Source organism: Monodon monoceros, unplaced genomic scaffold (assembly GCF_005190385.1).
Source record: "Monodon monoceros isolate NGI ecotype Baffin Bay Population unplaced genomic scaffold, NGI_Narwhal_1 Super_Scaffold_4, whole genome shotgun sequence".
Classification (NCBI taxonomy): domain Eukaryota; kingdom Metazoa; phylum Chordata; class Mammalia; order Artiodactyla; family Monodontidae; genus Monodon; species Monodon monoceros.
Genome location: NW_021703781.1, coordinates 72,816,097 through 72,830,381, shown reverse-complemented (window position 1 = coordinate 72,830,381; position 14,285 = coordinate 72,816,097). Strand labels below are relative to the sequence as shown.

At 45.5% G+C, this 14,285-nt stretch overlaps 1 protein-coding gene across 1 annotated transcript in view; it reads right to left on the bottom strand.

Annotated features, from left to right (window-relative positions):
• Positions 1 to 13,671, bottom strand: part of TACC2 (transforming acidic coiled-coil containing protein 2) — a 189,643-nt gene extending 175,972 nt beyond the window's left edge. The window contains 2 exon segments of the mRNA XM_029245524.1: positions 10,993 to 11,071; positions 13,601 to 13,671. Coding sequence (XP_029101357.1) covers positions 10,993 to 11,025 — 33 coding nt within the window. The 5' untranslated portion in view covers positions 11,026 to 11,071; positions 13,601 to 13,671.
• Between the last annotated feature and the right edge of the window lie 614 nt (positions 13,672 to 14,285).

Below are 14,285 nucleotides of genomic sequence, written 5' to 3'. Positions count from 1 at the left end.
TTCACCAACCCCTGTCCAGTTTCCCCATCCTAGCAACAGTACTAAGCCCTGTTGTTTACAGGATTCCAAGGGGTCTGCAGTGTCAACGGGTGTCACTACAAGCGGCATACATTTCTAAAGTTACCCCTTACACTTCTAAATAGCAGCCTGGAAAAAAAATATTGGCAATCCTCCACCTGACAAACTGACTTTTCAAATTGCTTCTTCAAATCTTTCCTTTGCTGCCATTGCTTGAGTAAACAAACAGTCCTTCTTTGGCTCAGGAATACTCCAGAGCTCTGGGTTTATTTTAAAGCAATTTTCAAACAGTTGCAGCAACTTTCCAGTCCTGGAGAATACACTTTATCAAGAGCTAAAGTGTTTCCTCATTAAAAAAGAAAAATTCCCCAGACCTTACCTCTTAAATGTGCCCCACCTCTCTAGACCACTGCTTACCCGTCATGCCAATAAAGAGATTTAATTAACATGGTTAGATCCGGCCCAGAGTGCCTTGCCAAGTCGCCCACTCTTGGAATGAGCTTCTTGGGAGCAGTGTGACTGCAGGTGAATGATGGGAAGTAGACCAAAGGTCATCCCCATGGCATTAGGAGTCGGATTTCAGAAACAACTACCAGGCTGCCAAACACGGAGGACGAACACATGCTCTGTGCTCGGGCCAGTGGGCTGCCCTCCCTCCCTGCCAAGGGAAGGCAAATGCTTAGGCCAGTTCTGCTAGATCATCCCAAACATTTCTTCACCTCCCTAGCTCTCCTCACAGGCGCTTTGTCAGGCCAAGAAGGGGGAGGCTCCAAGGTGGAATTTTAGGCTTCCCCAAATGGAACGGTTTCTCATGTAACGTGGTACGACGTGGTAGGAAAAATGAACAAGCTTTGGAGTCAGTGAGAGCTGGGTTTGAAGCCCCACTCTTCCTTTAGAAGATGGAGAAAATAAGAGAATTGAGTTTGCACTGGGGTTTGGGTGATGCTGCCTCATGTTCAGGAAGGGCTGAGTCTAGGCTTTAGGTTGACACAGAAGATTTTAAAAGACATGGTATAAGATACTAACTTTAGGGGAAGCTGGGGGTAGGGGAATTCTCTGGACTATCTTTGCAACTTTTCTGTAAATCTGAAAATATTCCCAAATAAAAGGTTTAATTAGAATAAAAGAGTCATGGTTCCTACCCTCATGGAACTTACAGTTTAGTGAATGAATGAGAGATAACATTCAATAAACGATATCTACCTTCCCTTCCTCAAAAGCATCGGCATTGAAAGTGGTAGGAATTACCCTCAAAGGACCCAGGAACCTCAGAGATGCCAGAGTTGCCATGTTCTGACGTCTGGAGTTTGCGGGGAAAGGAAAACCTCTGAGACTTCAAAACCACCGCTTAATATTAACATCCTATATGTATTTAATATTTTAGAAGCAATATGGTTTAAAGGGGGCTGGATAAGTTCAGAAAACCCAAATCATTTCACCTTTTGGAGCCTACTTGTTTATTTTTTCTTTCTCTTTTTTGTTTTTGTTTTCTTTTGGCCGCGCCTCGTAGCTTGCAGGATCTCAGTTCCCTGACCAGGGATTGAACCCAGACCACAGCCATGAAAGCACCAAGTGCCAACCACTGGACCGCCAGGGAATTCCCTGGAGCCTATTTCTTTGTCTATAAAATGGGGACCCCAACCCCTGGCCTGCCTGCCTCAGTGGGCGATAAGAGCAAATTGTCAATATGGCAAAAAACTCTCCAAATGGAGCAGAGTCTATATTCAAAGAGTACGGGTTGTCAGGATGGCCTGTAACATCCTGTGATTTCTTTTACTTGATTGCTCTTGAAGTGCAGATATAAACCTTATTTTTTGCTCCTCTAGAATTTTTCTACAGCTATTCATTTTCATGCTAAAGCAGCATGAGGCTTGATTCAAGAATAAGGGCGCAGGAAGAGGGAGGGGATATGGGGATATAGGTACACGTATAGCTGATTCACTTTGTTATACAGCAGAAACTAACACAACATTGCAAAGCAATTATACTCCAACAAAGATGTTAAAAAAAGGAAAAAGAATAAGGGTGCAGGAAGCTAGGTGTAGTGTTTCAAAGCCAAGCTTTAGTGTTTATTCAGCCATAAGCCTTCTAGTCTCATATCTGGAGAATGGGGGATCATATTAACAAGGTTGATTTGAAGGTTAAATAAAATAATACATGTGAAGTACAAGGCTAGATCATAGTGGACACTCACATATTCTAGTTATTATGATTATAGAGAAGAAACCGATTAAAAACTCATTAACCAAGAGCCCCAGTGCCCATCTCAGCTTAAAGCTAAAATAGTTAATCAGAATTCTTCAGAAGATGTGTCTGGCCAGACGTGGAGCCAGGCAGTTCACAAACTTCGATAATCACTCCAGCGAAAATGAGCATCAACCCTCTGGGCTGCGCCATCAGACGTCATAATAAAGGAGCTCTCCCCACTGTTATCAGCATTGAGTTCATGCTGTTTAATTGTCTTTGTTCAATTTCTTTCTCATTAAACACAGTTAAATCATCCCAGGTGCCCACCTACTGCCTGTAGAACATTAGAGGATGCTGTTTCTGCCGGCACTGGTCTAAGGCTGTCGTAATGTTGAGTTCCTTGGGTTCCTCAGGAAATAGAGAAACTACCTCCAAGCTGAACTTGGGACCCCAAGCATTTGTAGATTTAAACAACCTATGCACATGTTTAGGGGACGTTTATCTAGAAGCAAAATGAAATCACACAGTGCCTAAGGTTTTCTACAGACCTCAGCCTGCAGAAACATGCCCAGGGACGGCTCACTCAGAACAGATTCTCCTGTCCTCCTGGTCCTCTGTCCCTTGGATGTCAGAGAAGTCCACAGTCTGAAACCACAGTACTGAGGTCGCCTTCAGGAACGAACCTCAGGCCCAGCTGTCTCTTCAACACTGAGCCGGAACCAGAAAGACCTGCCCTGATGAGGTCCGAGCTGCAGGGGGCGCCGCGCCCAGTGACCTGCCCTCAGTCGTCCTGATCTCCCTCTGGTTTCCTGCTCGTCCTTCAGCTCCCCCAAAGCGCCTTCTCGGACACCCAGTGCCACGTCAGGTGTCTTTGCGTCTGTCTTCTTGCTTCACAGCATTGACCACACTTTCAATAGTTGAAGATCCTTCCCGCCCACCCCCCCGACCCCGGGACTCAAACTATAGAAACGTCAAGACAATGGAATTGCTTTAAAAGAGTTTTTTTTAATGATCATGTATTTTAAAGTCAGGCCATTATAGTAATAGGATTGACTGTCTTTCTTTCCCTCTCCACACTGTCAGAGCCGTAAACGGGTATCATGACAACCCAATGGCCAAGAGGAAGTTCAGAGGTGGTAAAGCGGCCACCGAAGGATGGGTGTTGCCCTTGTGCTCTGGAATCTATGTGCTCAGAGCTCAGGTGCCCTCTGGACAGCTACCCAGAACCGAGCACTCAGGCAAGAACACTGAACCACTGTCATGCCCACTTTCAGGATGGGGATGTGGGCTGACAACGGCCCTTATTTCACCATAAATCCTTCCATGCAAGTCACGATGCATGAAACCCCAGAAAGAGCTCATGAAACCTCTCGTTACTATGTCACCTCCACCTCTGTTCCAAAGAGGACACACAAGCTAGGACCCTGACACTCCCGGAGACAGCTCAGGCTCCCCTTGGCTCAGTGCTAGTCTACTGACCTCTCACTGGACTGTACCCTCCCATGCACAAGCCAGTCACCCTCCACAGCCTTGGTTACACATAGGACTTTCTTCTCATTTGCAGCCAACATATATGATGCCTTCAGGAAGAGAAGTCACCAGGAAGGAAAGGCTGTGAGTCACAGCTGTGCATTCTAGTAACTGAGGCTGCTCTGTGCTCCCTGAGAGCAGCCTGCCTGCCAGGAGACCTCAGTGAGTCAGTCAGTGGAGGGAAGCAGCAGGAGTAAAAAGTAGGACCCAGCATGCAGCAACAGGCATCCACGAGGGGGTGGGTCTGAGGTCAAAAGGCCTCAGTCGCTAAGGAACCTTCAATAAATGGATGGAGTTGGTCCAGCCTGCGTGTGTGAATTTCCCCCTCAATGACTCCTCTTCCCTTGGCAATACAGACAAGAAACCAAGGCCACACTACCAAATTTTAGAGTTTAAATAGAGTTTGTGCTGATGAAAGTAGAAATAACTGTGACTTGTCAGCAGGATCCAGATATAGGACTATTGTGGTGTTATTAAACTTGACTTCTTAAGGTAAAATTGGTCATTAATTAATTCGACAAACCAGTTGCTGCCAAAAAATTTCAAAAGCAAAAATCGTTAAGCTAATTTGCTGGCCCACTGCCAAGAGACTATGAAGAGAGGTCCTACCATGCCTCGTACCCTGGCTTCAGGGTCCAGTCTCCCCAAGTACCTGTTATCCCCCCAACTTCCATGCTTAGTAACCCCCTTCCTCATCTGACCTCATTTCCACCCCCGCACACATGCACCCCTTTCTCTGCACCCTTATCAGCCATGGGAAGAGAGCTCCCTCAACTCCTCCCCCTCCCCCCTCTCGATTCTGAGGTGTATCAGCTTCTGTCTTCCCTCCCCCAGTCCACAGTGGTGGAAATGTCTCTCCTCTAAGCCCACTTCTGCTCCAATCCCATTCCCTCGCAAACGTTCAAGGTCAGCCTTCCCTCAGTTGACCCTTCTCTCATCCGTCTTCCAATGATTCCCTGCCTCTCTCCCTCAAGCCCATCACCAAGCAGGCATCTAGTATCTTCAGTCTTTAATTAAAGCTTCCATGCAACTCTCTCCACTAGCTACTGTCCCAATATTCTGCTCCCTTTCTTAGGAAAACTTCTTGGATGATGTACACACCTCTCTCTACTTCCTTATCTCCATTTCCCTCATCATTCCTTCCCCATGCAACCTGCGTCACTGTTATTCCACCGCAACTGTGCTTGTCAGGGGCCTGCAGGGCAATATGAAGTTTTCCTGGTCACCAAAGGCTGCCGTATTGTCAAATCGGTGGACAGGTGTCTGCTCCTTATTTCCCAGGAGCACCTGATGCCACTGTACACTCTCTGTTTCTTGATACTCTCATGATCTCTTAGGTCCCTCATTTTCCCTTGTCTTCAGCCAGCTCCAACTCCTTCAAAGATTTTCCCGCACTTCCCCCTGGGCTTATGTCTAAATGTTGCAGCGTCTCAGGAATTAGACCTGGGTCCCCTTTTCCAACTCTCTTACTCTCTCCCAGGTGGTCTCATCCAGTCACATGGGTTTAAATACCTGTGCTGATGACTCAAATATACATCTCAAGTCCCATCTGTTGTGTATCTAAATACCTATTAGATTTCTTCATTGCAGCTCCTAATAGGCATTCAGATTTTATGACCAAACCAGAACCTTTGATTCTCTCCCTTCCCCCTAAATTTTCCCCTCCTCAAATCCTCCCCATCTCAGGAAATGACATTCCCATCTACTCAGTGGCTCAGGCCCAACACCTAGGGTTCATTCTTGAGTCTGCTCTTTTCCCTACCACCAAATTCAATCCATCATTAAGTCTCTTCTCTCTGCCTTCAAAATATATCCCCAGTCCAGGAACCCCCTTCCCTGCCACCTCATTCCAAGCCATAATCATCTATCTTTTGACTTCTAAATAGCATCTTAACTAATGTCCCTCCTCTACCTCTGCCCCCTGCCCCCTAAAGACCATTCTCAACAAAGCAATCACAACCCTCTCAGTTCATATCATTCCCCTGCTGAAAACTCTCCGGAGTACTTTCTCAGAGTAATCTGAGAAGCTGGCTTCTGGGCTATAGTCCTCAGTTTGGCTCAAATAAAACTCTTTTCTATTCTTATTATTGATTGTTTTGAGTATTTTCATCAACAGCACCAAGCAGACCTTCTGGCAGCCACCCTTGGGGTGGAGCCGCTCTTTTCTTAAGGCGAGGAACACATCGTGGGTGACTGACACTCCTCTTCCTCCTGGGTGTGCCAGGATTTCACAGCAAGTCACACTTTATTGCCTCACCCTGACCACACCCACAGCACACACCAACCTTGACGTTGTCTCCAGGAAACATCTCCATGAAAGGGATGCATAGCTCCCAATTTGCCCTCCTGTCCAACCGACAGCAAACACTTTGAGCAGGGCTAAAACTAGGGGACTCACAGCCAGCTGCGTTATGCACAATGACACTGGCGGCGCTTGGGAAATCAATCTTCCTTACAACAGATCAGTTTTGCCCACTGGTGGCGACGGCGGCGGGGGCGGGGCGGGGTCCGCCATCCCATGCTCAGCTTCCGTCCAGGACAAAGGAAATCAAAGTAGAAATGTTTGGAAAGGTAAGTATTAGCAGCTGCGTTACCTTGAGAACGTAAGCCTTATTCAGCATCTCAAAGCATATCAAACGAGCCAGGTCTTGGGTAGACACACCAAAATGTTAGTTTTAAAAATCCAAACATATATTGCAGATTTCTACTGTTTTATCACTTATTTGAGGTGGCTGGGAGGAGGCGATGGGAGAAGGAGGAAGAGGAGAAAAACTAAAAATGCAAACAAACACAGCACACTCCAAAAGCCTGCAACCATCTAGAAGGTAGGAAGGGGGCTGACAGCAAGCCACGCACAGCACGTCTCCCAGTACCTGCAGAGGTTCAGGGTTTGGAGGCCAAAGGATGATGTTATTCAAGCCGGAGTCCTCTTGCTGAAAGCAAAGTGTCTTGCTGTTAGGACAGGCCACAGTGAACTGTATCCCCCCGAGTACCAGAGCGAGAGCCTAACCTGCTGGGGGTGCTCCTACCCCCCCCCCCCACGGCTACCCAGGGGAAATCAGACAACAGAGGGAGAGGAACCTGAAGCCTGAGGGTGTACGAAGGAGGCAAGGGCCAGGACTCGGCAGGCTTGTCTCTCATCCTTTGCACCAGTGACATGGCTGGTTCTCAACACCTGGTCCTTAATCTGTGAACAGAGGTTCATTCAGACCTGCACCTTTCCTTCCAAGAGTTCACTTGTAGGCAGGTTGCAGGCACCTCCAAGTGCATCTTCGCAGAGAAAAAGCTTCTGAGAGAGAGGGCTGGGAGCGTGGGTGGGATGGGGGAGGGGGTGGAGGCAGAGAAACTAGTTTGCAGGTGTCTGCAGTGAGCCAGGTGTGGGGTAATAGGGCTGTGACAATGGGGGTGTGGAGGAAAAAAGCTGTAAGAAAAAACTTCATGGATATGTGCTACATTTTTGTCTTTTGAGAAAGTGCTCTAAAGCCATACTGATGGGACCGTCATCACCCAGGGCCCACCTTTCCCCTACAGGTATGGGGATGTGGCTCAGGCTGGCTAATCAAAGTGTCCCACATTTGGGGACACAGTGATTGATTCAAGAGAGGGCACATGACAGATCAGGGCCCATCAGATTCCTTAGAGAGAGCTAATCAGAGGCCGGACCATTAGCTGGAAGAAGCGTGGAGCTGCCTGTGGGCCTGGAGGCACTTCCCTAAGGACTAGGGCATCATGGAGGAAAGCAGAGCGACATCCGGGGAGGAGAGATCTCCAGTGTCATCTTTTGACCCTTTGGACTCAGTAACTTACTACAGCTAAACCCTCTCCGCGGACTTCTCAATTCTATAAACCAGACGAGCCCCTTTTCTGCTTGTGGCCATTGGAGATGGGCTTCTGTCTCTCACAACTGAAAACAGTCCTGATTAAACAGAAATTTGGAAAGCTAAACGGCCAGTCCATTAATCGATCAATCAATCAATCAATCATAGACTGATTTATTAAATATGGAGAATGGGAATGCGTGGAGTTAGAGGTGACCCCCAGGTTTCTGTCTTGAATGGTAGGATAGGGCATGGTACCCAAGAGGGGGAATACAGAAGGAGAGGATCAGTTGAGCTCAGGTTTGAAGAGCTCAGGGTGACTGTGGGTCATCCAGGCAGAGATATCCAGGAGACGGTGGAAAGACAGGTTTGGACCCTCAGCCCCGTGGGGGACCCTGAGTCCTACAGCCAAACGTACTTGTGCTTCATTTCCATTTGTTTCTCCAAGGAAGGCAAACCTTGTTCTGATCCTGGAATCCTAAAGGCACTCCCGTGATGTCCCACTGGGTCATATTTGGCTGAGGTTGGAGATGTGAAAAATTGTGGTGCCGGGAAAACCTCTCCTGTCTGCTCCAGGAGTCGGGGTGGGGGGGTCTGGGGAGGGAGGCTAGGGTTGGGAGCTGGCAGGAGATGAGAAATGGGCCTAAGGTATAGTAGGGCGAGAGTTTTTAAATCTTTATGTATTTTTACCTTTCTAATCAATAAAGATCTGAGACACTAAAATATCCATTGCTTGAAAGGATATAGTGAGATGGGCTCTCATATCCTGATGAGAGACATATAAATTGTCATCGCCTTTCTGGAAAGCATTTCGTATATAGATATAGATATATAGCAAGAGCCTTTCAAAAATACTTACCATCCATTTGATGTGCCAATTCCATTTCTGTGCATCTATCCTAAATAAACTGGCCTTCAATTCTGGACAGTGTGGTTTAGTATAGGTAATAGAGAGAAAATATAACCTACTTTATTGTCTGTATTCAGGTAGGAGTTCTCAACTTAGGGAAGATACAAAAAGCACTATCTATAAAAAGAAAAACTGATATATTGTACCTGGTAGAAACTTTTCTGTAAAAGACCCTGTTAAGAGGATGAAAAGACAAGCTACCAATGGGAGAAAATACTTGCAAACCACAATTTGACAAAGGATTAGTATCTAGACTATATAAAAATTCTCAAGATCAACAGTAAGAAAAATCCAGTTAGAAAATGAACAAAAGGCACGCACAGATATTTCACCAAAGCGAATATACGGATGGCAATAAGCATGTGAAAGATGTTCAACATCATTAATCATCAGGGAGATGCAAACTAAAACCATAATGAGACGTCACAACACACACATCAGAATGGCAACACCAAATAGTGACAGTACCAAATGATGACCAGAATGCAGAGAAGCTGGAGCCCTCATGCACTGCTGGTGGGAATGTAAAATGGTACAGGGATTCCAGCAAACAGTCTGGCAGTTCCTTTTAAAACTACACATGCAACTACCATACGATCCAGCAACTACACTCTTGGGCTTTATGTCAGAGAAATGAAAACTTATGTTCACAAAAAAACCTGTACACAAATGTCCATAACAGTTTTATTCGTAATAGCCCCAAACTGGAAACAACCCAGATGTCCTTCACTAAGCGGATGGTTCAATGAACTGTAGTACATCTATGCCGGGGAACACGACTCAGCAATAGAAAGGAATGAACTATTGACACGTGCAACAATCTGGACGAATCTCGAGGAAATCATGCTGAGTGAGAAAAGCCAGTTCCAGAAGGTCACCTACTGCATGATGGCATTTATATAACATGGTATAACATTCTCTATCTCATCTCTATGGCGATAGAGAACGAATTAGAAATTGCCAGGGGTTAGGAACGGGGCACCGGAGGGAGGTGGGTGTGGCTATAAGGGCAACAAAAGGAATACTGTCTCTGGAAATGTTCTGTATCTTGACTGTGTCAATGTCAGTTTGTGGGTTGTGATTTTGTACTCTAGTTTTGCAAAATGTTTCCCCTGGGGGAAACTAGGTAAAGGGTACGTGGGATCTCTCTGTATTATTTCTTCCAACAACATGCCAATCTAACCATTATCTCAAGATAAAAAGTTTAATTTTAAAAACTTTAAGGTTTTTGGGGAAAAAATATGGGTTTCTGACTTCTCTTGAAGAAATGGAAAGGTCTTGTAACACTGGACCCACATTTCTACTTGGCAGCCATCAGCTGGTGTTGATGGTGGCTGCTTCCTTTAGACAGTAGGACAGGACCCCTCTGTGTGCCACAGTTCCCACCTCTCCCTACACTTTCCCACCCAGTTGTTTAACACAATTACTGTTTCTTGTCTGCCCCTAAAGATTGGAGTTTGCCATCTTTTCTTTTGATGATTCCTGTTTTCCTGCGGGAGGAAAGAAGATTGTGGGGAAGAAAAAAGCAGAGGGAAAAGGAATTGCCTTAGGCTGGCTTTACCTCAAATTTTCTCATTCAAAGAACTCAGTACCATTAAACCAAAATTTCCACTGTGTCTCAGATCAATGGGAAAGTGTTTCCCTAGTTTTGTTCACCAGCGCATTGAATTGCAACTCTCAAACTTAAAATGGATAACTATAAAATTTGAATTTATTTGAATATCTCAGTATTACACACAATCAAGCAAAGCCTATTCCTCAATTGTGAAAACCTTACCTAACGTGGAAATGATAGTTCACATTTAATCTGCTCAACATTTATAGATTTTTAAAACCACTTTTTCAGGCCCATGACTTTTTTTTGGGGGGAAGGGTATGTATCCATGTAGGTAAGTAGACGGAGTGGGGGGCACAATCCAGGAAAAATGTGCCAAACTCTCATATGTCAATTTCAAAAGCATAGGACAAGAATTAAAACTAGTTTTTATATAGTTTATAAAATTAGGGGGCTTCCCTGGTGGCGCAGTGGTTAAGAATCCGCCTGCCAACGTAGGGGACATGGGTTCGAGCCCTGGTCCAGGAAGATCCCACAAGCCGCGGGGCAACTAAGCCTGTGAGCCACAACTACTGAGCCCGTGTGCCACAACTACTGAAGCCCACGTGCCTAGAGCCCGTGCTCTGCAACAAGAGAAGCCACTACAATGAGAAGCCGACGCACCGCAACGAAGAGTAGCCCCCGCTCGCCGCAACTAGAGAAAGCCAGGACGCAGCAACGAAGACCCAACACGGCCAAAAATAAAATTAAAATAAATTAAAAAATAAAATAAAATTAGGGCTAGACTTAATATGAGAATTCTGAAAATGGAATGAAAAATGCCTACATGGATATGAATATGCCCACATGTATCTAGCCACAATCTGAGTTTTAGTTCACTCCTTCCTGGGCAGAGAGGAGATGCTGAAAAAAAAGTCTAGTCAATGTCACTCAAGAAACCCGTGTAGGTTAAGGGGAAGCCCCGTGACACCCACCTGGTTGCCCGAGGTGCTGTTCTCGTTGCCCATGGTGATTCAGGGTGCCCAGCGTCCCTTTGGATTTGATCAGTGGTGACTGGAAGAAACAAAAGGGTATACATCTGTAAAATTGAAGAAGATCTGAGGATTTTTCCACCTGCTCATTTCCCCAAACTCAAAAACCAGATGATGGGAAGTGTTTATCTCTGCAGTCACAACATGGAAAATTGCTTTTGAAGGGTTTTCCTTTGCGACGTGCCACCCAGCAGTACAGGCTGGTGTTTTATTCCCAGCCTTTATTCCCTCGGGTTGGCAGACACTTCTGTAAGACGAGTTTGTTGCTGAGCCTCTGACCTAACGCCAATGTGCACGTATATGTATACCTACAAACGGAGTGACAAAAGGGGCCCGTTTGCCAAGGACAGCTTGAGGAGCACCGCTATTGGAATGTTTTCTGTTTCTAATTGTGTTCGGTTTGGAAATCCAGAGTGTGGCTGGCTGCCCACTGTCGAGGACAGCAGAGCTGGGTGTCCAATGTTAGGAGGCGTGAAATCCACTGCTCTTCAAAAACATGTGGTTTTCATATTTTTTTCTCTAAACACTTGTTTCATCAAATCAGTTTCACTTCTGCACATATTTCAATGAAGGCAGCATGTTTTTCCTGCTGAGGAAAATGCGTAGCTGTAGCCAGACAAGGAATAAATAATCATGTAAAGCGGCTTGCTGTCTGGACACCCAGATTCATTTCATTGGGCTTACTTAGTGACGTTGTTTATTAATCGTCATCATAATGAGGATGTTTCCCACACAGCCCACAGAGAAACCCAGGACATCTGCTGACATCGCCAACAGAGTTCCACGAGACCCCATAGCATAGCAGGATCAGGACTCTTTGTTCACTTGATCTAGGTGGAGAAACTAAGTTACAGAAAGCTTATAAATCACAGACTTCTCAGGGACTTCCCTGGCAGTCCAGGGGTTAAGACTCCGCGCTTCCAATGTAGGGGGCACACGTTCCATCCCTGGGCGGGGAACTAATATTCCCGCATGCCGCACAGCGTGGCCAAAATATAAAATAAATAAATAAAATAATAGACTTTTCGATACATGCACCCCTATGTTCACTGCAGTGCTATTCACAATAGCCAAGACATGGAAGCTACCTAAATGTCCATCAACAGATGAATGGATAAAGAAGATGTGATACATATACAGAAAGGAGTACTACTCGGCCATAGAAAAGAACAAAATCATGCCATGTGCAGCAACATGGATGCAACTAGAGATGATCATACTAAGTGAAGTAAGTCAGAAAAAGACAAATACCATATGATATCACTTATATGTGGAATCTAAAATATGCCACAGATGAACCCATCTGTGAAACAGACACAGAATCATGGACATAGAGAACAGACTGGTGGTTGCCAAGGGGGAGGGGGTTGGGGGAGGGATGGAGTGGGTGGATGAGGTCAGCAGATATAAGCTATTATATATAGAGTGGATAAACAACAAGGCCCTGCTGTGTAGCACAGGGAACCATATTCAGTATCCTATGATAAACCGTAATGGAAAAGCATATTTTAAAAAAGAATATATATATATGTATAACTGAAGCACTGTGTTGTACAGGCAGTAATTACCACAACATTGTAAATCAACTAGACTTCAATAAATAAATAAATAACTAAAATAAATTACAGACTTTTCGAGCTGGAGCCTTAGAGATTACCAGTGTGATCCGGTGGGGAAACTGAGGCTGCAGAGAAGGCCAGGGACTTGCCAAAGACCCAGTTTGGGGAGGCCAGAGTTGGAAACAGAACCCAGTCTCCTGCCTTCTGATTCGAGATTTCTTCCCAGCAGGATGGCTGTCATCATAGCATTTCCTCAGAAAACTTCAGTGATGGACTTAACTCAAAATAAAATGTGTCCATTGATTTGCTTAGCCATTCAACCAAAATTGAGTGAGTAGCTACCATGTACTATATGTAATCAACAGTCACGGGAAAGTAAAATATAAGTATTTTGAACAAGGCCCCCAAACTGAGAAAATTATGAGTGAAGTCACTGTAGTGATCAATTCTCTCCCTCCTAACCCTTTGATCAAAAAGTTGCAATTGTTCAATCCTTTCTGCCATTTGCTGTTTATAAGATGGCCAAAAAAAAAAAAGGAATCATATACTCACTTACAGAATGTAAAAATTTTCATTTATTTAAAATCAATCACTTCAGCTTATTTTTTCTGTTCATTTGCAAAATTATGCCTCATTAGGAAATAATGTTGAGTGTTACGATCATTGTGCCTCATCCATTATCATAACTTCCTTGTACCGGCCAGGCTGAACCACATGCAGCTGGAAATACATGTGATTCGATGTAACATTAATTTTTGAAACTCATTCACCAAATAAAATTCAATAATTTTCTTAAGAATCAGAACACTTGAACTAGATTTTTAAACTGGCTTTTAAAACTACTTCTGGCTCAGGGTAAATTTCAAAACCCCCGGAGGGAAGGCCTGGCTGCATTCAAAACTCTCTCCTGGTAACCTTTAGAACTGCCCTCCTCCAGCTTCCCCAAGACCAGAGAGGAAGTACCGCTCTGTAGGACTCTGCCATCTACTTACAGTCACGGACGGTCTGTGACTTTGGAGGCCGAGGCCCCTGGAAAGTCTGTGTGTCAGCAACTGGACTTTCTCCTCCACCACTCAGAAGCGAGCAAGGTCTAAGCAGAGGCCCAGACCCACCTCAACGAGTTGGGAAAACAGCCCAGTCTCCACCCACGACACTGACACAAATCAGAGGCGCATCATACCTGGGCAGAGCCAGAGCAGAGCCGCAGTGAACATACAAACGTGCGGTCAGCACTTCCCAGCCCATCGAGGCCAGGGCCTTTCACGCAGAGGATTTTCCTGTTAGTGCATTAGCAGGGCTCCTTTCAGAAAAGGCTTATCCAAACTAAAACCGGCCCCTGTGATCAGACTGGCCGCACCTAGGGGAGCAGGACCGTCCTGCTCCCGGAGCAGGGGTGCCATGAGTCACTCGCTTGTCCTTATGCTTTAGAGCAGGAGACAAACCTTTCTTTCTAGAGAGGAGGAAAATGCTCCAAGGGCTTCCTGTTTGCACCTGGGAGAATTCTGCCGTAAATAATACGGAAAGACAAAGAAAACTTATGGAAACATGATGACGCAGCAGTCTGGTACCTGTTTATGCTGTGGTGTGTGCAGAATGTACTTACCCAGGCGTGGCTTGAGTTTCAGCAAGTGAAGCTGTAAAAAGCAGCAGGCTTGCCCAGGTCGCTGGTAGGCAGAC